The sequence below is a fragment of the Pseudophryne corroboree genome, chromosome 8, assembly GCF_028390025.1.
Source record: "Pseudophryne corroboree isolate aPseCor3 chromosome 8, aPseCor3.hap2, whole genome shotgun sequence".
NCBI classification, from domain to species: domain Eukaryota; kingdom Metazoa; phylum Chordata; class Amphibia; order Anura; family Myobatrachidae; genus Pseudophryne; species Pseudophryne corroboree.
The window spans coordinates 67,127,800-67,154,102 of NC_086451.1; the positions used below are offsets into that span (position 1 = coordinate 67,127,800).

The following is a 26,303-nucleotide window of genomic DNA, read 5'->3' on the forward strand; positions in this document are numbered from 1 at the left end:
TACACATTATATACAGTATATACCTATGTGCTTCATTGTTGGGAGTGTACACAGGTGAGGAGGTTTTAGATCTCTGTTCATCTTCATTAGGGGTTTCTTCCTGCTCATGTAAGGTTGGAGGTACAAAGGTCCCATCCAAGCTCCTTCTGTATATAACACACACATTCAGGAAACAAGCAATGCATGGTCAGGACCACATATGTATTGTCAACATTCAGATTTCTGAGGCTGAGTTGGAAAATGTGCATCTTAATGTGTGTGTGTGTGTGTGTGTGTGTGTGTGTGTGTGTGTGTGTGTGTTGTAATTGTCTAATTCTCCACCGCTATCTGATAAAAATGTCAGTATATAATATTTGGAGGAACTTGTACATTATTTATACAATCTACGCAGTTTAAATTGTAATTGGTTTCTACAGATGGTAACGTGTTTGACAGGTTAAGACACTATTGTGGGCAAAGAAATAGGAAATGGGGACAACAGGAGACAGACTGAGGCATGTAAAGATCTACATTACACAGACATAGGAGTATCTCAGTCTATAAAGCCAGACAGCACCTGCTTTCTTGTGACACACACTGCAGTAAAACAGAGGGGGCCTGGGTCTGCTTCGCCATGAGACGAGATGACAACTTCACCTACTGTAGGGCTGCGGGCATCACCAGCCTGGGCATGGAAGAGCGGAGGTTCTCACCAGCACCAGGTGGAATGGGTGAGATGTATCAAACCATAGCGAGATAAAGTTGAGCAGTTGCTTCTAGCTGTCATTTATCTAGAACATTTAGTCTATAAAGTAACAGGCACTTTCGCCACTATGTATTGATGCCTCTCCCCTTTGAGTTGTAAGGACCGAGTGACAAATTTAATACCCACATTACTAGATGGTCCTTGAAAGTTTTCCTAGAACATTTTATTAGTGACAACTTATGTTGCATGATATAGAAACCTGCGCGTGCTGGGTTGCCTCTTTTTCCCGCTGGTCATACTCGGTGGCGGTGGAGGAGGTGGCAGCAGGCTGTCTTTGGACCCCCCGCCAGATCGATTGACCAATGAGGATCTACGGGGAGCGGGTGCCTGCTCATCATGAGCTCCAATGGAGTTGGTGAGAGACAATACAGATGCAGAGATCTGACTGGTCAGGCCTGGCGCACTCTCACATAAAGGTGTCTCTTCGGCAACCTAGAAATTGAGAGATGAGATGATGATTGAACTATTGACACTCAGCTACCCTCCTCACCATCATAACTGTGATGTCCTCCATGGTTTTATTACTCACCTGGCACCCCAATCCCCTAAATGCAGATAGGTCATCCTCTTCAAGCTCGCAGGATAATGCTCTGCGGATCTCAGATCCCAAATCCTGCAAGCTCCTCAGCCCAGCCTAGGTTGCAGCAATGTAGAAGTCAATTATTTTCTCGCACTTGACCTTTTAGGATAATAGGCTAGATTGTGAATTGAACGCTATTTGATATTCATGCAAACGGACATTTTTTTTTCTATGCATTTTTTTATTGTGCGTCTTGATTTTATCAGAATGAGGCCAAATATGTGCTTAGTGCATCCAGAACTAGTAATTAGAAGACTACATATATGGGACACTGGGGCCATTAACCTGTAATGTGGTAGAGTTGCTTGGCAGGTTGTCCGTTCCGAGAAGACCCTTTTCCTTCCTACGGCGAAATTTCCGAAAGTAATCCTGGATTAGGAAGGTGGCGTAAAATTTCCCCACTGTCACCTCTTCCTCTGAAAAATGAAAAAAATAATATATAACAGATCTTTTTATCAATTTGGCAACTATAGGCACGTTCAAATTTGATCTGCCCAGCTAGTAATCTGATTGGTCACAGATGTATGACACAAAACAAGACTCACAGAAAATGAGACGCATGGCTGTAGCACCAATCAGGATGTGGACATGTATTGCAAATGCAATGCTAAGATAGGTACAGTAAGCAACACAATAAGTATATAAGGCCTTATTCAGACCCTGTCGCAGACGGCGGAAATCACAAACAGACTATTTCCGGCCATCTGCGCATGCGTGTGCTTTCATGAGGCGATCGCATCTTGGAAGGATGCATTTGCATCATGATTGACAGGCAATGGGCATCCGGGGGGTGTCGCAGGGGTTGGGGGGGAGTGACGCGGGAAACGCGGGTGTGTCATGTCCATTATCGAGGCCGGCCGATGACGTCGCCTGCATTTCCTGCGATCAGAAACATGGCGTCTCTGCCGCTGCGTAGGCAGGGGGTCAATCTCTATTTGAGGTTTTTGCAATTGAATTGTGATCGCATCATGGGGCGGCACCACACCTTGCCCTGTGCTGGGCGGCCCCCAGCATGTGATTTTAGTGGTCGCAGATTTTGTTAGATAGCAAAATCTGCGACCGAATCTGAATAACGCCCATAGTGATTGTATAGTACGGACCTTCAGGGGGTGGGATGACCTCATCTAATATCTTCTGCTTGGTTCTTTTCCAGATTTTTTTAATGACGGCTCTTAGTTCCTCGTTAGCAGCTTCCAGGGTCCCTAAAACACAAAGGTCTGTAATTATCAAAGAAGAGCGACTGAAAATATAATTTGCAGAGTTTGTAAATATAACTCTACATAGTTCTGGATATCTTCAATAATGATACACTGATAAACACAAGTTCAGCTTTTATTTCAAATATGACCTAGGTGGTCATTCCGAGTTGATCGCTCGCTAGCAGTTTTTAGCAGCAGTGCAAACGCTATGCCGCCGCCCACTGGGAGTGTATTTTAGCTTAGCAGAAGTGCGAATGAAAGGATCGCAGAGCGGCTACAATTTTTTTTTGTCCAGTTTCAGAGTAGCTCAAAACCTACTGAGCGCTTGCGATCACTTCACACTGTTCAGTTCCTGTTTTGACGTCACAAACACGCCCTGCGTTCGCCCAGCCACGCCTGCATTTTTTCTGCCACGCCTGTGTTTTTCCGAACACTCCCTGAAAACGGTCAGTTGACACCCAGAAACGCCCTCTTCCTGTCAATCACTCTGCGGCCAGCAGTGCGACTGAAAAGCAGCGCTAGACCCTGTGTGAAACTACATAGTTCATTGTAATAGTACGTTGTGCGCGCGCATTGCACCACATACGCATGCGCAGAAGTGCCGTTTTTTTGCCTCATCACTGCACAGTGAACGAATGCAGCTAGCGATCAACTCGGAATGACCCCCTAATTCTTTCCCTCTTGATGCATTGTAACTCTTTAATATAAACTTCCTTGTCTCAGATAACCCATATAAACCCTTCATAGAGATCAAGTGCTACAAAATATTTATATCATTTACTTTTTTCTGTTTGAGATGAAAAATCATTGATTTTCTATAAAATTTGCTCTACACAGCCACTTTACCCACAATCTGGTCTAGACTTGCGGAAAAACTCTATTGGTTTTACCAAATATAACATGTGACCAATCTGAATGACTTCTTGAATGTGCAAATGTTTATCAACAGACTTATAATACACCAGAGATAAATATACCTTCAGTTTTGATCCTCAGCGAGGTCCGTACCAGGGCAAATAGAGTGGCATTGAATGTCACAGTTCCATCAGAGTTAAGAGGCATATTCATGGCAACCAATCTCTGTGAAGACATTAAGGATGGTAAGTACTAGGGAAGCCAATCCCAGGCCATTTTTTCAATCCCGGGTATCGGGATTGAAAAATGGTCAATCCCGGGATTCCCGGGATACCCGGGATTGGCTTTTAGGTGTGTAGCCGCCCCCTCGCCCCACCCCGCTCTGTCCGCCCCGCACACATTACTAACCGTATACTGCGAGCGGGCGGGTGGGGATCTCCTCCTGCACTCCCTCAGTACTCTGCTGACGGCGCAGCGTGACTTCATACTGCACCGGGGGAGCCGGAAAGAGGAAGCCGGGCAGCGTCTGAGCGTCCTGTGGACGCTCAACGCTGATCCCTCAATCCCCGGGATTGGACCTTCCAATCCCGGGATTGAATCCCGGCCATTTTTGGCCCTAAATCCCGGGATCCCGCCGATCCCGGGATTGGCCACCATAGTAAGCACCAGCTGATGGGGAGGTTAGGAATGTGAAGAGGAAGAAGCTTGGCTAAGAGAAGTAATGAAGATGTAAGAGATAGTGTAGTGCAGAGCTTACAATATACTGGTGGCAGTAAACTACCCCTGAGATGGGCACCGCGGTGCAGATTGTCACAGCCAATCAGAAAACAGTGGGCCTTATTCACATTGTACTCAAACCCGATGGTTTACGTATAAATCTGATGGTAGGGGAACTGCACATTGGAAAACCCATTCTGTACATGTGCAGAGAATGGGTCCTGCGTGATCGCTCGCAGGACACCCTTAGCTGTAGCATGATTGACATGCTGCAGTGTACATGGTGCACTGGTTGGACAAGTCTAGGCTCACAGGCATTTGCAGTGTGCATCCAATGGGACTTGTAAATGAGGCTTTGTGTGTTGAAGAAGGAATTAGCACCTAGTTAAGCCCATGAACGTAACAAGCAAGAATCCTTAAATCACTGCTGCCTTTGTGTACGATGTAGGAAGACCTACATCTCCAATAAGGTGCTTGCAGCTGAATCATACACGAGACTCCTACCATCACAGTGTGGTCCTGCAGAGACACAAGCAAGGAAGTGCTTTCCCCCACAACCCATGTGTATGAGTGAGTCACAGCCTGCAGCAGATGTACACAGCATGGAGATAGTACATTATCTATTTTACCTAAGATGATGCTGACAGGCAGCAAGCAATCTGCACCAAATGGACAGTCGTAGCTACAAAATGCAGTAAATGGTAAAGCAGAAGCTAATATGCTATTCTGTTTTCTCAGACATATCCCTCAATTATAATAATATACCTAATAATGAAAAAAAAAAATGATAATGGCTGTATCAACCTCACTGCTGCCCTCTGGTGGTGAAAGAAACATAAAGTTTTTTGACTCTAGTTTTTTTTACCTACTGGTGATATAAAAGACAAGACTGGCCTCTCAGCTCCCCAGCTCACTGCAACAGGCAGCTGGTGGCTCTTTTGCTTGTTGAATAAAAACTACAGTTCTTTGGAAAACAGTCAATCCTTAATAACCCCCATATTCATGTTGGCTGCAATTGCTTGATCATTGGCAGAAATAAAGGGGATGCAGTCAAAATCCTGGCAGTTGGGAGCCTGATGGTCAGATTCCCACGGATCCTGGAGGTAAGTACCAGGTTTAGGGTTAGGCACAATGGGGAGGATTAGGGTTAGGCTGGTGTGAGGGAGGTTAGGGTTAGCATTAAGACGGGGTAGGGTGAAATACTTACCTGGAAGCTGTTGGGATTCCGCATTGGGTCTTCTGACTGTCCGGATCCTGATTGCTATGATTTCGTATCCCACCCAAATAAAGGGCCCACATTGAATGCACATGCCAGATAAAGTAATAATACCACTTAAAATAGTTAAAAATCCTGTCTACTATCACTTTTGGACCATCCCATAATGAATTATAACTTTTACATTTAACTTCTTAGCACTGTGTGCTATCTTTGTTTCACATGGGACATTTGCACATGGAGATATTAATATTGCACTTCCAGAGGTTCTCAAACCGTAGGTCGCGACCATCACAGCATTTACAGATGAAGTAGGAAGCCAACAGTGGACCTCAGTCAGAATCAGAGGAGCCAGCTCTCAGCAAGCTGGAGTCTGAGAGGGGCGATTAAAATGTTCCCAACACCCACTGCTCAGCGCCTAAACAAATGGGCATCTATAGGAACAATTCAATTGTTGCTCTGATCAGATGCCCATTAGCCGCGGCAGACAGATTCTTTCTCACAGCCTTCGGAGGTGCCAGGGTGGGGGCGGTGTTCTGGGAAGCAACAACAGGGGAGCATGAGGGGGAAGGAGGGGAGCACTGAGCACAGACTTTATGGTATGTGTCTGTGGATGGAGGTTACCACACAGTGTAGGATGTGAAACAGAGGAAAACACATTAAATACCCATTGCCTCTCTCTGGTAACCCTCTACACTCAATGCCTCCCTCTTTTATCACCATCTGCCATGCGGTCACCCACTCACATCACCCACTGCCTCTCTCTAGTCATCCTTTGCCATCTTTCGGTCACCCTCTGCCAATCACGTCCACCGCTGCCATTTTCAACATCCTCTGCCTCATGTCATCTCTGCACTACTGAAGGCATATTTGTATCTGGCCCTCATATGTGTATCACACACCCATTTTTTTGGGACGCACGCAATTGGCGCACGCACACAGTACCACAAAGAATTTTTTCCTACTTGCACCACTGCATTAAAGTAAATGTTTTCTTCACGATACTTGACATCTCTTTGATTATACTTTATTATTGTTTATCTAAAAAAAAAAACATTTGAAAATTGCATATAAGAATCTTTGTTTTTCTCACGGACCACACAAGAAAGACTTAGACCTTGATTATTCGGCCCAGGTGGGAGTTTGAGTTTGACATGCCTGATCTACAGATATTGTAAAAAAAATAAATAAAACCAAAATAATAAAACCCCTGATCTATTTCTAATATTTCTGTTTATGTTTCATGACTGGTTAAGTGTGGTTCTCTGACTAAAGTGGCTCTCTGTTCTAACAAATCTTTGGAACTCCCAAATCTCCTCAATGACAGTGTTGTTGTATGCTTACCTTACATGCCACACGGTGTGGGCATAGTTTTCCAAATCCCAGGGGAGGCTGGATACGGCGCAATAAGGTCACCACATCCAAGTGTTTAATACGGCCCCTGGAAAAAAGTCAAAGGACTATTTACTTCTTAAATTATAAGGCAAAGGTTGGAAGAAAGCTGGTAAAGTGGTGGAAGAGTGTGGTGAAGAGATGGAAGAGAGCAGGTGAAGTGGTGGAAGACAGCGGGTGAAGTGGTGGAAGACAGCAGGTGTGACATGAGACCAGGTGCTATGGTGGGATAGAGCAGATGAAGTGCTGTAAGAGAGTGGTTGATATGATGTAAGAAAGGGGTTGATAAGATAAGAGAGCAGGTGGCACTGTAGAAGAAAGCAAATGGAGTGGTGGAAGAGAGCAGGTGAAGTGATGAAAGAAGGATTATGGTTTGGTATGATGATGGCGAGGATTGCAGTTAGGCATGATGATAGAGAGGATTGTGGTTTGGTATGATGATGACGGGTATTGTGGTTTGGTATGATAATGAAGAGGATTGTGGTTTGGTATGATGATAGTGAAGATTATGGTTTGGTATGACGATAGCGAGGATTATGGTTTCGTTTGCTGATGGTGAGGATTATGGTTTGGTATGATGACAGCGAGGATTATGGGGATGGAGTTAAAATTCCAGCTGTCGGGATCCCAGCATAGGGAGGACAATCCCAGCCTTTTTTTCAATCCCAGGTATCGGGATTGAAAAATGATCAGTCCCAGGATTCCCGGGATACCTGGGATTGATTTGAAGATATTAAAATCTTCATTGCCCCACCCCCTTCTCGGACCCACCCAGCCCACAGAACTACACACCATCCACTGGGAGTGTGGGCAGGTTCACTTGCGGCAGGCGGGCGCAGTGCGATCCGGGCAGCGCGGGTGGTGGCTTCACGTCATGCTGCACAGTACGCATAGCTGGGGGCAGGTGGAGGCGAGAGGAGGGAGCTGGGCAGCGTCTGAGCCTCCTGAGGAAGCTCAACGCTGCCTGCCATTGAAAAAACAAGGTGGTTTTCTAATCCCGAAAATCCCCGGGATTGGAAGCTCCAATCCCGGGATTGAAAGCTCCAATCCTGGTCTTGAATCCCGGACAATTTTAGGCCTAAATCCCGGGATACCGCCAATCCTGATCCCGGGATTGGCCACCCTATCCCAGCATTCAGGATACCGACACTGGAATCCCAACAGCTGACATTATACCAGCGCCCAGAATCCCGACACCCGCCTAGATTTCCCACTCGGTTGGTGGGTCCACGCCACCAACCGAGTGGGAATAGAGCCTGCGGTGAGCAAAGCTCACCACCGGGCCTGAAGCATGGCGAGCACAGCGAGCCCACGAGGGGACTTGCAGCCTCGCTGCCAGGATTCCACTGTCGCTATACTGACAGCCGGCATTCCGTCTGCTGGTATTTCATACCGGATCTAGATATTGGTTTGGTAGGATGATGAAGAGGATTATGGTTTGGTATGATAATAGTGATGATTGTGGTTTGGTATGTTGATTGCAAGGATTATGGTTTGGCATGATGACAGATAGGATTGTGGTTTGGTATGATGATGACCAAGACTGTGGTTTGGTATGATGATGATGATAGTTGTGGTTTGGTATGACGATGACAAGGATTGTGGTTTGGTATAAAGATGACGAGGATTGTGGTTTGGTGTGATGAAAGGGAGGATTATGGTTTAGCACGATGACAGAAAGGATTGTGGTTTGGTATGATGATAATGAGGATTGTGGTTTGGTTTGATGATAGTGAGGATTATGGTTTGACATGATAAAAGAAAGGATTATGGTTTGGCACGATGATAGCGAGGATTATGGTTTGGCGCGATGACAGAAAGGATTGTCGTTTGGTGTAATGATGATAAGGATTGCAGTTTGGTATGACGATATATACAGTAGGATGGTTTTTGGTTCTGAGGTGGGGATATGAGCTTCAGTACTTACTTTGCTTCTGGGTCATACTCAGACCATATTCTCTTAAACTCATCCAAATGATGAGGTCCCAAAATGGACCAATCCCTTGTGAGATAATCAAAATTATCCATAATGACCGCCACGAACAAGTTGATGATCTGAAGTGAAAAACTATAGCAATCACCACATCCATACAAATAAAGCAATTAAAACACTAGAAATATTGCTAATGAACATTTAAGAAATGGGTACATTCTACACCTCTTAGATAGAATGTCTCTCCTGCGTGTCCTTGCTAACCTCTGTGGCACTAGTTTATAAGGGATGTCTGAGGGGAATTCTTACACATTTTTTCTGTGTTTTGTGCTCTGAATATAAAACAGGGCCTTATATGCTTCAGGCGGAGTCCAGTTTGTATTATATGGAAATCGAGTCACCTAATACATCTCAGTGGCTAAAGTGCATTCTAATAGCAGGAAAATCATATCTCAGAAATAAAGCCAAGAGAATGGTGCGGAGATATTTGCATACTTTTACCTCAGAAGACCTCATTTTCAATCACTGCCAAATGCAAGGCGTACATACAGATTAGGACACTCAGTGTGCTATCATTTTACACTGAATTAACCCTAGTGTGTAGGTGTGTGTCCATGTGATAGGGAATATAGATTGCAAGCTCCACTGGGTCAGGTATCGATGTGAATGGCTGCAATATTCTCTGTTAAGGGCTGTGGAAAACGTGTTATAAAAGTAAAGTAATATATAAATCAATTGCATCAGTTAGGGTCTTTATATTAAATGTCCACCACAGCTACATATCATATTTTTATAATGGGTGCAGCAGTGTGTGCAGTGCATACGGGCCCCCGAGGGTCCAGGGGGGGCCACACCACACACCCATTTTTTTCAATACTTACCCCTTGGAGTCCCGCATTGCAGCAGCAGCTCTGCGTAGTGGCCATTTTCCCGGTGTTTTGCACATGCGCAGTAGGAAAATCACTGGGAAAATGGCCACCGCACCATTTTCCAGAGACCTGTGCATGTGCAATACACTTTGGGACTGCGCTAGGGAACCCTAATGCAAAGAGTCAAAAACGCTACCGGCCAGAGAGGAGGGGGCCCAGAAGGAGACTGCACATAGGGCCTCCTCCTCTCTTAAGATGCCCCTACCACATATCATTCAGGACAGAGCATGGATTACATGTGTACGCTCAGTAAACATTATGCACAGGCCTGGGATACATAGGTAGCAAAGATCAGAGTGCTGCAGTTATACTGCCTCACTATAAAAGCATATTACACACTTAGGGCATGATTCCGAGGTGGACTCTGCTGCTCTCTAGTGTTGCGTCTGTTTCTGGAGTCCCGGCTGCGATAATATGCAATTGCTAGTATCAGCCCTTCCTCTGCTGTAGTATCCTGCATCTGACTGTGCAAAGACTGAGACGCCCACTTTCTGTGTCTCTGCACGCTGTAATACTGCTGGTGTTCCTTTAGTCTATCATGAAAGCAACACCTTTGCTCATAAACCCTGAAACGCATGTGCTGTAGGGGTATCCGGAACTCTTTGTGCATGCACCGTTGCAAATAATCACTCAACTACGTGAAGATCGGCAATCAAAGGTCTCTCTGTTTTACTTACCAGGAAGGCGCAAAGCATGAAAAAGCTGATAAAATAAACAATAGCAAAGTTGCTCCCACAGGTAAACTCTTCCTCTGGAGCAAAGTCCGACTCAATATCACATCTCTTGCCGGGCAGACTGGCCAACATAATCTCCTGCCAGGCCTCGCCTGTGGCACACCTATAGAAGAGAGAACAGTCAGCGCCCTGGGCCGTGTGCATTTCACATTGTTTAATCAATTTGGGGCATTTAAAACACAGGGTCTAATTCAGTATGGAAGGCATCAGCGATGTGCAGTGTGCGTATGCGTAGGTGCCGTACTGCACGTGCACACACAGTGAGATCACTTATGCGGATGCCTCTACCTGACTGACAGGCAGAGGCGTTTGCGGGGCAGACGGGGCGTCGACACAGCGTTTAATGGGTGTCAATGTAGCATTGGGGGGTGCAGTCCGGACAATGGAGGTGTGTCCGGACCATGACATCACATGCTGCCGCTGCGAACCATTACCGGCATTGTGAAGTGGGGGGCGGGGCTACGATGATGCGTGAATCCCGTCCGATTCTCTGTGTCAGGATGCGAAAGGAGCGGGTGCCGGTGCGCGTGAGGGTGTGGCTGGGGTGCAGCGGGATTCGGTAGACTTGCCCACTTCCCCAGGGGGCCGGGAGTGACACCCAATTTTCGGGAGCCTCCCGGCCTTTCCGGGAGAATAGGCAAGTATGCATTATACACAACTGATTCATTTATTTTAAAGGCCCTCTTTCTGTGTTCACATTGCTTAGAGCTGACACGTTGCTTTGAGTTGTCTATCAAGCTGCATTGTGCATCCAAAATATACATACTGTATTTATATATCCCACATACATGCCATATTTTAATGATTAATACATTTGTTGTGGGTTTCATATAACAACATTCCCACCATAATGCTCGTTTACCTATAATGCTCTGTAAGAATGCTTCAGGTACTACATTCATAGGGGTTAATTTGCTCAGATGGGAGGTCTATTTAAGATGGGATGTTGCCTATAGCAACTAATCCGATTCTATTTCTCTTTTATCTAGCACAGGGGTGGCCAACCAGTCAGAGGCAAAGAGCCAGAAAAGATCCATAGTCAAGGGATAAGGGTGGTCAATCCGAGTTGTTCGCCAGCTGTTTTCGTTCGCAGCGCAGCGATTAGGCAAAAAAGCGGCACTTCTGCGCATGCGTATGCGGTGCAATGCGCATGCGCGTCGTACTTTCACAACAGCCGATGCTTTTTCACACAAGGTCTAGCGAAGCTTTTCAGTCGCACTGCTGGCTGCAGAGTGATTGACAGGGAAGAGGCGTTTCTGGAGTAGGAGTAGGAGTATGACCTTGTGTCGTAACCCCGTTTTTAGTCATGTTGTACAGTGCCACATACATATAATTCCCCAGTACAGTGCAACATACATATAAAAATGCCAAAAAATGGGTGCCTCCACACTGCCAGATACAGATATGCCCCCACAGTGCCAGATACACACATGTCCCTACACTGCCAGATACATATATGCCCCCACAGTGCCAGATACATACATGTCCCTACAGTGCCAGATACATACATGTCCCTACAGTGCCAGATACATATATGCCCCACAGTGCCAGATACATATATGCCCCACAGTGCCAGATACATATATGCCCCACAGTGCCAAATACATGTATTCCCCCACAGTGCCAAATACATGTATGCACCCACAGTGCCAAATACACATGTCCCCACAGTGCCAAATACATATATGCCCCCAGTGCCAGATACACATGTTCCCACATTACCTGATATTCCCCCAGTGTCAGATACATATGCCCCCACAGTGCCAGATATGCCCCCAGTGCAGATACACATGCCCCACAGTGTGCCAGATATGCCCCAGTACAGATTCACATGCCCCCACACAGTGTGCCAGATATGCCCCCAGTGCAGATACACATGCCCCCACACAGTATGCCAGATATGCCCCCAGTGCAGATACACATGCCCCCACACAGTGTGCCAGATATGCCCCCAGTGCAGATACACATGCTCCCACACAGTGTGCCAGATATGCCACCAGTACAGATACACATGCCCCCACACAGTGTGCCAGATATGCCCCCAGTGCAGATACACATGCCCCCACACAGTGTGCCAGATATGCCACCAGTACAGATACACATGCCCCCACACAGTATGCCAGATATGCCACCAGTGCAGATACACATGCCCCCACACAGTGTGCCAGATATCCCCTCAGTGCAGATACACATGCCCCCACACAGTGTGCCAGATATCCCCTCAGTGCAGATACACATGCCCCCACACAGTGTGCCAGATATCCCCTCAGTGCAGATACACATGCCCCCACACAGTGTGCCAGATATGCCCCCAGTGCAGATACACATGCCCCCATAGTGTGCCAGATATGCCCCCAGTGCAGATACACATGCCCCACAGTGTGCCAGATATGCCCCAGTACAGATACACATGCCAACACACAGTGTGCCAGATATGCCCCCAGTGCAGATACACATGCCCCCACACAGTGTGCCAGATATGCCCCCAGTGCAGATACACATGCCCCCACACAGTGTGCCAGATATGCCCCCAGTGCAGATACACATGCCCCCACACAGTGTGCCAGATTTGCCACCAGTGCAGATACACATGCCCCCACACAGTGTGCCAGATTTGCCACCAGTGCAGATACACATGCCCCCACACAGTATGCCAGATATGCCCCCAGTGCAGATACACATGCCCCCACACAGTGTGCCAGATATGCCACCAGTGCAGATACACATGCCCCCACACAGTATGCCAGATATGCTGATAAAGCTAAATATTTATGTTATATAAAACCCTTTGTGAGGTCTAAGAACACTGTACGCTATTTACGTATGGAGTACCGTAAGGGTACGCTCGTTGCGTAACGATCGCTTAGCCGTGGTCGAGACGCTCAAGCGTCACGTTCGCTCACGGCCAAGAGATCACAGGCAGGCACGCTATTGGCTGCCGACTAACGTAATGATTCGCTATAGCGTAACGGACGCTGTATCGGGAGCGGGCTGCTCGAGCGATACAGACGCTCACGAGAATACGCTGTTGGTATCGGGCACACTTATAGGTGAGCGATTACCGTAATGCTACGCTATCAGCGTAGCGGACGCTCGAGACCACGAGGAGATCACGAGCGGCGCAGACGCTCACAATGTTAAACCTTTATATCTAAACCATAAACAATGAAATATGCTGTAAAACCTTAGTGTAGAGATAGGGTGTAGATGCAACACAGTGTAACCTTATTAACTTAAAAGCTGTTTGAGCGTCACCGACGCTCTGAGAATACTTAACACTATAAGAAATACACAGATACCGTGCTTAGGGTCCAACGCCTAATATATATATATTCTGAATGTTATACTTGCAAAAGAATTAATACAATACAAGTCATACACTACAATATAACATAGACTACCTAACCAGATAACTACACATGAAATACAATACAATACTATTACGTTTAAAGGATTACGAGAGAAAGAGGAGAAGAGAGAGAGAGAGAGAGATATGGCCCATAACAACAAAGAAAGACAATATGATTGCGGAGAAAACTTACGCACAAAGGAAACGATCGCATGCGCCTCTGGACATCCAGCTCCCGATTTTCAGCAATGATAACCGTTGAAGAGTGAGAGCTGGATGTGATCGGCTTGTCTATTTATGCCCCACACACAATACAATTCAATGGTCCCTACAATCTCATTGTTCATTGGACACAGGAATTCCTCCTCGCATTATAACAAAAGGTCATAGGTTGATTCATACAGGTGGGCTGTGACTATTTCCAACAGCTCAGGTGGGAGGGAAACTGGGTTTCCCGCCGCATGGATAAGTAAGTGCAAATACAGTAAATGGACATAAACTTCTTATGTCCATAATTATTCGCACGAGCGATTAATCCGCTTCAAACCAACACCGGAATATTGCTAATTAAATACTCTTCCGATGGATACTAAACACCACTGTATTACTCCTGTCTGACCCTTCGTATCAAACAAAGGGGGATTTCTCTGTTCATGAACATTCTACATTAACCAAACTTTCAGATTCTATCAAAGGGACCATGATCTACAAAATACATTATATAGTGAAAATATGTAACGATTGAGTCGCACGCTACGAACACATGAACTCTACCGTAAATGCACATACCGCGCGCCCGCGGGTGCCCGCAACAGCGAGTATGCGCACGCACGGGAGAGCGCACGCATGCGCAGCGCAGACCTGTATGAGGTGCAAATATGGCAGTGTGCATCGTGATATTTTTCTGACTTTGACAGTCCACCCTTTGGCAGTCAACAATAACTGCCACTTCCTAAAACATTTCAAAAAGAGAAAAATATATGTCAGGGGTTAATACATTTACATGGTTGGGTAGGGGAGGAGAGGAGAAGGTAGGAAAAGGGTATGACCTAGTGAGATAGCAGAAGCATGTGTGTATGAATCCGTGCTTGGGGGTCATGTATCATCGTGCCGTACGTGTTTTAAATCAAGCTTCGAGGCATTGCGAAGTATACATTTGAATTCCTTCTTATCCCGCGGTACGGGTCTGTGGATGGGCTGTCAAACTTTACCGAGCTATTTTCTGCTGTGATTGTAACAAAATGGGGAGCACATTTTAGTTGATGATACATGAATGGGGGAATATGTGATTGCTGATATCTGTGCCTGTATTCCCTATCGACTATGTGTGTAATTACCTGAAGGTTGTAGAGATGAAGAAAAGACATAATTACGGTAAATGCAGTGGTATTCTATGTCAGGTAAATGAACATTTGTCGGTTGAAGTCTTGTTCGGTGTCTGTTGAATGCAGTCTTCTTTGTGCTTTTGCCAAAAGGCGTGTGGGCAAAAAGCTTTGTCAATGTCCATAGATTTACAAAAGTGTTGGGCTAGCGTAATTTTAAAATTTCTAGGGAAACTGGGGATCTATGGCAAAGTTCATCAAAAATCTGTGTATCAGGTTGTCAAAACTTCTTCTTTAATCCATCCGTTGTCTGTATATCGGCTCATCAAATTCCTCGTCCAAGTGGGTCTTTTTACCTTGGAGAAAAAACGGAAAAACAGGTGAAAGAAACGGACCGTAGAAATCGCATTTTCATCACATCATTGTTTCTACCGTCGGGTCATAAATCAAATCCATTGGAATTACAGTTTCCTCACTCCTTAAACTCATCACCCTGGTACTTCGTTTGCACTTCGTTAAAGCCTGACCGCATCTAAATATCAAGCCAATCGTTATGATAACACCTAAGATACATAGGAGAAACTTCCCTACATCCATTATGATTCCTTGAGCCCATTCTCCTAAACCGGAGAACCAATTTCGCGGGTTCAACCATGACACCCAACCAGTCAGCTCATTACTCACAGCAGCAAGGGTGAGATTGTGTCTCCTGCGAAATTCCCACTTCAGTTGGAGAATATCGTCCATCTTTTGGTCGATGACCTCGACCGGGTCCTCGGTACTATTTGTAATATATGTGCAACATTTCACGCCGTACTGCGTTGCCAGTGTGACACAATATCCACCTGTTACTGCCGTGAGATAATTAAGAATCATTCTATGCTGAACTAGTTCTGTTTTATAAGCTTGAAGTTCTCTTCCAGTATACCTAAACGTGTCATCATACATTTCTGTGATATTGTCTAACAAATTTGCGAGCGCAGATATGTATTTATAATTCAACACTCCTCTGGCGGTGCGAGTGAAATCTAACGCGATTAGAACCTGAATCCCGGTGGATTCATGGATCATGTCAGAGGCCGGATGCTCTGTTCTTTCTATCAGGTGCCGTTTAACTACGTGCTCGTAATGGGTGTGAGTATAAGGAGCTTGGGCAACACGGTGCATATCCTTCATTTTGGCATGTGATACAGTCATTACTTCAGGCAGTACTTTTCCAATATAACACAATCCTTCAGAGTTTGGGGCAAGCCACTTATACGCCTTCCTCCCGCATATGAAATATGCATCATCGGGGAGAACATATGGGACGGAGTAGGACATAACCATATTACACATCTTCCATGTGAAATCTCCTAACCCTAATTCTCCCATCTGTCTAGTACACGTATCAGCTTGTACGATATGTGCACAGTATCCTGGTGATACCTCTCCAACTCTCGTAATCCTATTTCCTAGGGTATACCTATATCGGAAAGATTTTCCTCTACTGGCTATGTGGCGTATAAGTTCTGTATCTGTCGGCATTCTATCTGCTCTATATGAAAAGGTCATGGTTTGGTTACTCCATGACACTTCCCAATTTCCCGGCTTTCGGGGATTGGAAATGTTAAAACATATGAGGGATCTATCCACATGATATTGGTGGAGCTTCAAACTAGGAGGACTGGAGATATTAAACCTCCTGTCCACCGGCCTCCCACCACTTAGCTCAAGTACCTCCCCTATCGTTAAAGGAAATGGTACTAGTCCTGATTTGCTATGACCTTGAGGTACTTGAGAGCATACCCAACAATCTGTTTGATTTAGCACACTACCCACTAAGGAGTGATATTCACTCAATGGATGCCGGTCCATGTGGATATTAAAACTGGATTGGCATTTCTTAATGCACCCATCCTCAACTACGTTGTCACAGAGCCTACAGATACAGTTTTCTTCAGCTAACAATCCAAAAAAAAAATGTTTACAAATAACATGGTTGTTGGGAGGGTTTCCGGTACTCGCCTTTGCTTGGTGGTTGTGTTGCTATTGGAAATTTACACCTCCGTCTCAGTCATCAGAACCTTTCTGGATCCTTTCTCGACCTCACTGGTACTCTCACCGAAACAGACTGCTCTGGTCAACACCATGGTCAACATGAAAACACGGATCACAGTCTCTTGAGGCGAGTCCATCTTACAGGAGGAGAAAAGGAGAAATTTGTAATGGGGGTACAGGAAAACAGTTTGAGGGGGAGAGAAACTTGTTACGATAATTAGTTCTCTAGTCTTGTTGTTCTTCTCGTTCTGCTGTCATCTCAAAGGTGCTGTCTCTCAGTCTTCCAAACGAACATTCCGGTGATGCAATATTCCTTCCAAACCAGCGATCTTTCTGTAAGGAGCAAAAATCTTGCATTACCATTTGTCTAACTGATGTGTGACATACCATCTTTAAAACATGAAAACATGAGTGAGAAGAGGGAGAGGAAAAAAAAACAACAAGAGAGAGAGAACCGTTCACATATGTATATATATATGTATATATATATATATATATATATATATATATATAACATAACACATCAATAAACAACAGAGAAAAAAAAACATTTTTCAAACATAAACATTTTCTAAAACATTGTCAGATCATCAGGCTGTCATATCTACATGTCCAATGGTTTCCTTGCGCAGTCCCTCCCCCCAGCACTTCCATATTCTACTGTCTGTATCTGGCCAGAATACATTGATGCGGATAGGTCATGCTGGGGTTTGGTAGACTTCTGCAAAGACCAAGTATATATGCAATGTTTGAATCCTACCAATAATCGTCAGAGATGGGGAGAGAGAAAAAGAAACATTTCACAGATACATTTACAACGTTTCACCCGGTCATTCCTGTGTCTTCAGGGAATGACCTCCCAATTTATTAACTATAACCTCAGGCTTACCATCAGTCCTAATGATCACCTTTCCTGACTACATATCATGGGTGTGGCCCAAAATTCTTCCTAAAAGATCCCTGATTATAATTGTGTGTGTTATAATTTTGCTCATTTCTTGGTCTAGGGGGTCTGACTTTATGTGGGTTATTACAGTTGCTGGCATAATGCCCTTCTCTTCTACAATGATAACAAATCCTTGGCTTTCTCCATGTGCTAGGGGCCTGGGGTTCCGGTCGACTTGATGCCTCCTCTAGTGCTTGGATGCTCAGTACCATCAACCGCTCTCCCTGTGCTTCCCTGGTTCTTTGGATATTTTGGTCATGCTCGATAGCGGACTCTCTTAATGCAGCCACCGAGATACCTCTCCAATGAGGTATAGAGGTTTGTACCCTAATTTTTAGTGTGTCTTTTAAGCTGTCCATTAATACAGACACAGCTACCTCTCTGTGGTGTACGTTAGTTTCAATGTCATCTATACCAGTGTACCTAGCCATATCCTGCAGAGCCCGGTGAAAATACTCTGATGCGGATTCACCTTCTTTTTTGTTTTATTGTAAAGATTTTATTCCACTTTACTACTGTAGGAAAATATACTCCTAACTGTAGATTGATTCTTTTTACATTATCTTGGTTATACTTGTCTGTTAGTGGTACTTCCTCATATAGCTTACAATCAGCGATAAATTTCAATGAATCAACATCGGGGGGTAAACATGCCCTCAAAACTGTCCTCCAATCTTTGTTATTTGGCTCTGCAGTGTTTCCTAGCACTCTAATGTATTTTTGACAAGCAACTAAGTCTTTCCTGGGATCAAGAAATTCAGACAGAATTGTTCTTAATTCTGTTCGGGAAAAGGGGCAGTACATGGCGATGTTCCTGACAGGAGTGACTCCTGAAGAGTGAGTTTTCCCATTTGGTACTGCAATTACCCTGACAGGATTAAGTCCAGTAACGTCATTCTGAATTGATTCCACGATATGAGGTACATTTGTTTGTGCGTGATGTATAATACCATACGTACCTGTGGACACGACCTCACCTGACCCTCCGTTAGGGGGTTTGATTACAGTCTTTACCGATTTGGTCGCGTCCACCTGGATGTCTTGTGTGATGGCTGCTGGAAAAGGCTCCGACATTGTGCTGGGCTCACTTTCTTGTTGGTGTTCCTGAGGAAAGTTTAACAAGGGGTGCGACTTGCATGGGTTAATAGTTGTACATTTAACACTTTCATTTTTATAAACCTTATTACGTTTGTTACATTCATTCTTAATATAGTTACTAAGTGCACTTTTATCGCACCCCATTGTGCCTTTCTCCGCAACCATAATCCTCTCCATTGCCATGTCTCTCCTCTCAAGATGAAAGTTAGGTATGTAAGTTACATTTCTTTGCATTTCACTTTCCTGTTGCCATAACTGTAAACAATCATAATGTCTGATCCGTTGCTTCCAGGATTTTATGATACAGATCCTTTGCCTTAAATTATGCAATACCTCTAAGTCAAAACTACCTATCCCGGGAAATGGTGCCTTATCCCCCGCAGTCATTCGTGTCCATTCATCACAAAAGGTCTCAGTGTGGGGACCATACCTCCTCCACATTACTAACCGAGCAGACCCTCGGGGTCTGCAAGCCTCTGCAGTCTGAACCCTGACTGCTGAACGTCCCTGTGTTGTGCACTTGGCTTCCATTGTGGACCTTTTTTAACACAGAAAAACTTCCTAAAATGCACCAAACACAGAAGTCTACAGTGGAAATCCTTAAAGCTCTTCCACTGAACTCCTTCTGCTCCGAGTACAACGAATCCGCCCCTTTTAGCAGACACGTGTAACCGTTACAGGCCCTATCTCTAGGGATTTTCCTGTGACCAGTGAAAATTCCCTTCTTTACACAAATCACGCTTGCATGTGCTCCCTACAACACGTATGAGGGCAAGATTTACGTATGGATATACTACCTCATATCACGTTGCGTTATTGGTCACACATACAACCGTGCGGTCCAATCGTACCACTTATAGACACTTGTTGCCCATAAATGGTAGGATCATTGGAGTCTCCCTGCTGTGCTCCAAAACAGCCAGAGCGTAATACACCGAAAACTTTATCACACTCTGTTGCACGTTTTCACTCAGACCGTGCTCATCACGTATTCACCTTGACCGTGATTCACCAAGACTTACTTCACCAAGATTTACTTCACCAAGATTTCACAAAGACTTCACCAAGAGGAGTTCAATACACTCATACCGTTTTCAACCCACTATCATTCTATAGTTTTCTGATCAGAAAAATCATTTCCCGTAGTCTGATAGCTGTCCCCAGAGGCATTACAGTAAAGTAAGGTATTTAAACTAAGTTTTGGAAAAACTGAAATCAATTTGTGCTATTATCACGTGGCTATGCTATACCGCCCCCACTAAAACAATGCTATTGTGCGATTTGAGTTTCGGTGGGCGTACCCAGACGCTCCGTTGCGTAATATACGCTGCGTGCGTCGGCCTTTGTGTTGCGTTCGCGAGTCTCAGCCTTTTGTTAGAGACACGTGTACGCTGGCCATACAAAAATACAATTAGCACGTTTATCAATGTAGATGATCTTTAACTGTAATCATCTACCAAGCACCACACAGGTCTTTCCTTGTATCTCAGGCGAAGCTGTGCGTGTGTTTTACAAATTACCCCTTAATGTATCGTTTTTACTCTTTAACTACCAATAGCACAAATCTTTCTCAGCACGTTATCAATTGTGAAATGGCAAACAGGAGAGTGACATGAAAATACACGAAAAAGAAATGCAGCTATATGCGTGTGTACGCAAAACAGAAATAAAACAGTTTTAAAAGATACTAGCGTGTTGTTCTTACCTCCGGTTCCCGGATTCCTTCAGCACCCTTTACTAAGCGAAGCAGACGCTTATCCCGTCAGCACTGCGAAGAATATGATCTCCCGCCCTTTGCTGATGGATAATGTCTGCTGAGATTACCTAGCAGAGATATGTGAAGGACAGGACGAGCAGCCAATTGATAAAGCTAAATATTTATCTTATATAAAACCCTTTGTGAGGTCTAAGAACACTGTAAGCTATTTACGTATGGAGTACCGTAAGGGTACGCTCGTTGCGTAACGATCGCTTAGCCGTGGTCGAGACGCTCAAGCGTCACGTTCGCTCATGGCCAAGAGATCACAGGCAGGCACGCTATTGGCTGCTGACTAACGTAATGATTCGCTATAGCGTAACGGACGCTGTATCGGGAGCGGGCTGCTCGAGCGATACAGACGCTCACGAGAATACGCTGTTGGTATCGGGCACACTTATAGGTGAGCGATTACCGTAATGCTACGCTATCAGCGTAGCGGACGCTCGAGACCACGAGGAGATCACGAGCGGCGCAGACGCTCACAATGTTAAACCTTTATATCTAAACCATAAACAATGAAATATGCTGTAAAACCTTAGTGTAGAGATAGGGTGTAGATGCAACACAGTGTAACCTTATTAACTTAAAAGCTGTTTGAGCGTCACCGACGCTCTGAGAATACTTAACACTATAAGAAATACACAGATACCGTGCTTAGGGTCCAACGCCTAATATATATATATATATATTATGAATGTTATACTTGCAAAAGAATTAATACAATACAAGTCATACACTACAATATAACATAGACTACCTAACCAGATAACTACACATGAAATACAATACAATACTATTACGTTTAAAGGATTACGAGAGAAAGAGGAGAAGAGAGAGAGAGAGAGAGATATGGCCCATAACAACAAAGAAAGACAATATGATTGCGGAGAAAACTTACGCACAAAGGAAACGATCGCATGCGCCTCTGGACATCCAGCTCCCGATTTTCAGCAATGATAACCGTTGAAGAGTGAGAGCTGGATGTGATCGGCTTGTCTATTTATGCCCCACACACAATACAATTCAATGGTCCCTACAATCTCATTGTTCATTGGACACAGGAATTCCTCCTCGCATTATAACAAAAGGTCATAGGTTGATTCATACAGGTGGGCTGTGACTATTTCCAACAGCTCAGGTGGGAGGGAAACTGGGTTTCCCGCCGCATGGATAAGTAAGTGCAAATACAGTAAATGGACATAAACTTCTTATGTCCATAATTATTCGCACGAGCGATTAATCCGCTTCAAACCAACACCAGAATATTGCTAATTAAATACTCTTCCGATGGATACTAAACACCACTGTATTACTCCTGTCTGACCCTTCGTATCAAACAAAGGGGGATTTCTCTGTTCATGAACATTCTACATTAACCAAACTTTCAGATTCTATCAAAGGGACCATGATCTAGAAAATACATTATATAGTGAAAATATGTAACGATTGAGTCGCACGCTACGAACACATGAACTCTACCGTAAATGCACATACCGCGCGCCCGCGGGTGCCCGCAACAGCGAGTATGCGCACGCACGGGAGAGCGCATGCATGCGCAGCGCAGACCTGTATGAGGTGCAAATATGGCAGTGTGCATCGTGATATTTTTCTGACTTTGACAGTCCACCCTTTGGCAGTCAACAATAACTGCCACTTCCTAAAACATTTCAAAAAGAGAAAATTATATGTCAGGGGTTAATACATTTACATGGTTGGGTAGGGGAGGAGAGGAGAAGGTAGGAAAAGGGTATGACCTAGTGAGATAGCAGAAGCATGTGTGTATGAATCCGTGCTTGGGGGTCATGTATCATCGTGCCGTACGTGTTTTAAATCAAGCTTCGAGGCATTGCGAAGTATACATTTGAATTCCTTCTTATCCCGCGGTACGGGTCTGTGGATGGGCTGTCAAACTTTACCGAGCTCTTTTCGGCTGTGATTGTAACAAAATGGGGAGCACATTTTAGTTGATGATACATGAATTGGGGAATATGTGATTGCTGATATCTGTGCCTGTATTCCCTATCGACTATGTGTGTAATTACCTGAAGGTTGTAGAGATGAAGAAAAGACATAATTACGGTAAATGCAGTGGTATTCTATGTCAGGTAAATGAACATTTGTCGGTTGAAGTCTTGTTCGGTGTCTGTTGAATGCAGTCTTCTTTGTGCTTTTGCCAAAAGGCGTGTGGGCAAAAAGCTTTGTCAATGTCCATAGATTTACAAAAGTGTTGGGCTAGCGTAATTTTAAAATTTCTAGGGAAACTGGGGATCTATGGCAAAGTTCATCAAAAATCTGTGTATCAGGTTGTCAAAACTTCTTCTTTAATCCATCCGTTGTCTGTATATCGGCTCATCAAATTCCTCGTCCAAGTGGGTCTTTTTACCTTGGAGAAAAAACGGAAAAACAGGTGAAAGAAACGGACCGTAGAAATCGCATTTTCATCACATCATTGTTTCTACCGTCGGGTCATAAATCAAATCCATTGGAATTACAGTTTCCTCACTCCTTAAACTCATCACCCTGGTACTTCGTTTGCACTTCGTTAAAGCCTGACCGCATCTAAATATCAAGCCAATCGTTATGATAACACCTAAGATACATAGGAGAAACTTCCCTACATCCATTATGATTCCTTGAGCCCATTCTCCTAAACCGGAGAACCAATTTCGCGGGTTCAACCATGACACCCAACCAGTCAGCTCATTACTCACAGCAGCAAGGGTGAGATTGTGTCTCCTGCGAAATTCCCACTTCAGTTGGAGAATATCGTCCATCTTTTGGTCGATGACCTCGACCGGGTCCTCGGTACTATTTGTAATATATGTGCAACATTTCACGCCGTACTGCGTTGCCAGTGTGACACAATATCCACCTGTTACTGCCGTGAGATAATTAAGAATCATTCTATGCTGAACTAGTTCTGTTTTATAAGCTTGAAGTTCTCTTCCAGTATACCTAAACGTGTCATCATACATTTCTGTGATATTGTCTAACAAATTTGCGAGCGCAGATATGTATTTATAATTCAACACTCCTCTGGCGGTGCGAGTGAAATCTAACGCAATTAGAACCTGAATCCCGGTGGATTCATGGATCATGTCAGAGGCCTGATGCTCTGTTCTTTCTATCAGATGCCGTTTAACTACGTGCTCGTAATGGGTGTGAGTATAAGGAGCTTGGGCAACACGGTGTATATCCTTCATTTTGGCATGTGATACAGTCATTACTTCAGGCAGTACTTTTCCAATATAACACAATCCTTCAGAGTTTGGGGCAAGCCACTTATACGCCTTCCTCCCGCATATGAAATATGCATCATCGGGGAGAACATATGGGACGGAGTAGGACATAACCATATTACACATCTTCCATGTGAAATCTCCTAACCCTAATTCTCCCATCTGTCTAGTACACGTATCAGCTTGTACGATATGTGCACAGTATCCTGGTGATACCTCTCCAACTCTCGTAATCCTATTTCCTAGGGTATACCTATATCGGAAAGATTTTCCTCTACTGGCTATGTGGCGTATAAGTTCTGTATCTGTCGGCATTCTATCTGCTCTATATGAAAAGGTCATGGTTTGGTTACTCCATGACACTTCCCAATTTCCCGGCTTTCGGGGATTGGAAATGTTAAAACATATGAGGGATCTATCCACATGATATTGGTGGAGCTTCAAACTAGGAGGACTGGAGATATTAAACCTCCTGTCCACCGGCCTCCCACCACTTAGCTCAAGTACCTCCCCTATCGTTAAAGGAAATGGTACTAGTCCTGATTTGCTATGACCTTGAGGTACTTGAGAGCATACCCAACAATCTGTTTGATTTAGCACACTACCCACTAAGGAGTGATATTCACTCAATGGATGCCGGTCCATGTGGATATTAAAACTGGATTGGCATTTCTTAATGCACCCATCCTCAACTACGTTGTCACAGAGCCTACAGATACAGTTTTCTTCAGCTAACAATCCAAAAAAAAAATGTTTACAAATAACATGGTTGTTGGGAGGGTTTCCGGTACTCGCCTTTGCTTGGTGGTTGTGTTGCTATTGGAAATTTACACCTCCGTCTCAGTCATCAGAACCTTTCTGGATCCTTTCTCGACCTCACTGGTACTCTCACCGAAACAGACTGCTCTGGTCAACACCATGGTCAACATGAAAACACGGATCACAGTCTCTTGAGGCGAGTCCATCTTACAGGAGGAGAAAAGGAGAAATTTGTAATGGGGGTACAGGAAAACAGTTTGAGGGGGAGAGAAACTTGTTACGATAATTAGTTCTCTAGTCTTGTTGTTCTTCTCGTTCTGCTGTCATCTCAAAGGTGCTGTCTCTCAGTCTTCCAAACGAACATTCCGGTGATGCAATATTCCTTCCAAACCAGCGATCTTTCTGTAAGGAGCAAAAATCTTGCATTACCATTTGTCTAACTGATGTGTGACATACCATCTTTAAAACATGAAAACATGAGTGAGAAGAGGGAGAGGAAAAAAAAACAACAAGAGAGAGAGAACCGTTCACATATGTATATATATATGTATATATATATATATATATATATATATATAACATAACACATCAATAAACAACAGAGAAAAAAAAACATTTTTCAAACATAAACATTTTCTAAAACATTGTCAGATCATCAGGCTGTCATATCTACATGTCCAATGGTTTCCTTGCGCAGTCCCTCCCCCCAGCACTTCCATATTCCACTGTCTGTATCTGGCCAGAATACATTGATGCGGATAGGTCATGCTGGGGTTTGGTAGACTTCTGCAAAGACCAAGTATATATGCAATGTTTGAATCCTACCAATAATCGTCAGAGATGGGGAGAGAGAAAAAGAAACATTTCACAGATACATTTACAACGTTTCACCCGGTCATTCCTGTGTCTTCAGGGAATGACCTCCCAATTTATTAACTATAACCTCAGGCTTACCATCAGTCCTAATGATCACCTTTCCTGACTACATATCATGGGTGTGGCCCAAAATTCTTCCTAAAAGATCCCTGATTATAATTGTGTGTGTTATAATTTTGCTCATTTCTTGGTCTAGGGGGTCTGACTTTATGTGGGTTATTACAGTTGCTGGCATAATGCCCTTCTCTTCTACAATGATAACAAATCCTTGGCTTTCTCCATGTGCTAGGGGCCTGGGGTTCCGGTCGACTTGATGCCTCCTCTAGTGCTTGGATGCTCAGTACCATCAACCGCTCTCCCTGTGCTTCCCTGGTTCTTTGGATATTTTGGTCATGCTCGATAGCGGACTCTCTTAATGCAGCCACCGAGATACCTCTCCAATGAGGTATAGAGGTTTGTACCCTAATTTTTAGTGTGTCTTTTAAGCTGTCCATTAATACAGACACAGCTACCTCTCTGTGGTGTACGTTAGTTTCAATGTCATCTATACCAGTGTACCTAGCCATATCCTGCAGAGCCCGGTGAAAATACTCTGATGCGGATTCACCTTCTTTT

The 26,303-nt window shown here is 44.4% G+C and overlaps 1 protein-coding gene across 5 annotated transcripts in view; it reads right to left on the reverse strand.

The window, feature by feature from the left end:
* Window positions 1–26,303, reverse strand: part of CACNA1F (calcium voltage-gated channel subunit alpha1 F) — a 326,101-nt gene that overhangs the window by 13,811 nt on the left and 285,987 nt on the right. For all 5 annotated transcript variants that reach the window (XM_063936570.1, XM_063936571.1, XM_063936568.1 and 2 more), the window contains 9 exons: window positions 10,244–10,403; window positions 8,632–8,759; window positions 6,657–6,753; window positions 3,502–3,604; window positions 2,426–2,527; window positions 1,611–1,741; window positions 1,275–1,379; window positions 945–1,177; window positions 24–146 (listed from right to left, as the gene is read on the reverse strand). In XM_063936570.1, coding sequence (XP_063792640.1) covers window positions 24–146; window positions 945–1,177; window positions 1,275–1,379; window positions 1,611–1,741; window positions 2,426–2,527; window positions 3,502–3,604; window positions 6,657–6,753; window positions 8,632–8,759; window positions 10,244–10,403 — 1,182 coding nt within the window. The remainder of the gene's footprint in view (window positions 1–23; window positions 147–944; window positions 1,178–1,274; window positions 1,380–1,610; window positions 1,742–2,425; window positions 2,528–3,501; window positions 3,605–6,656; window positions 6,754–8,631; window positions 8,760–10,243; window positions 10,404–26,303) is intronic.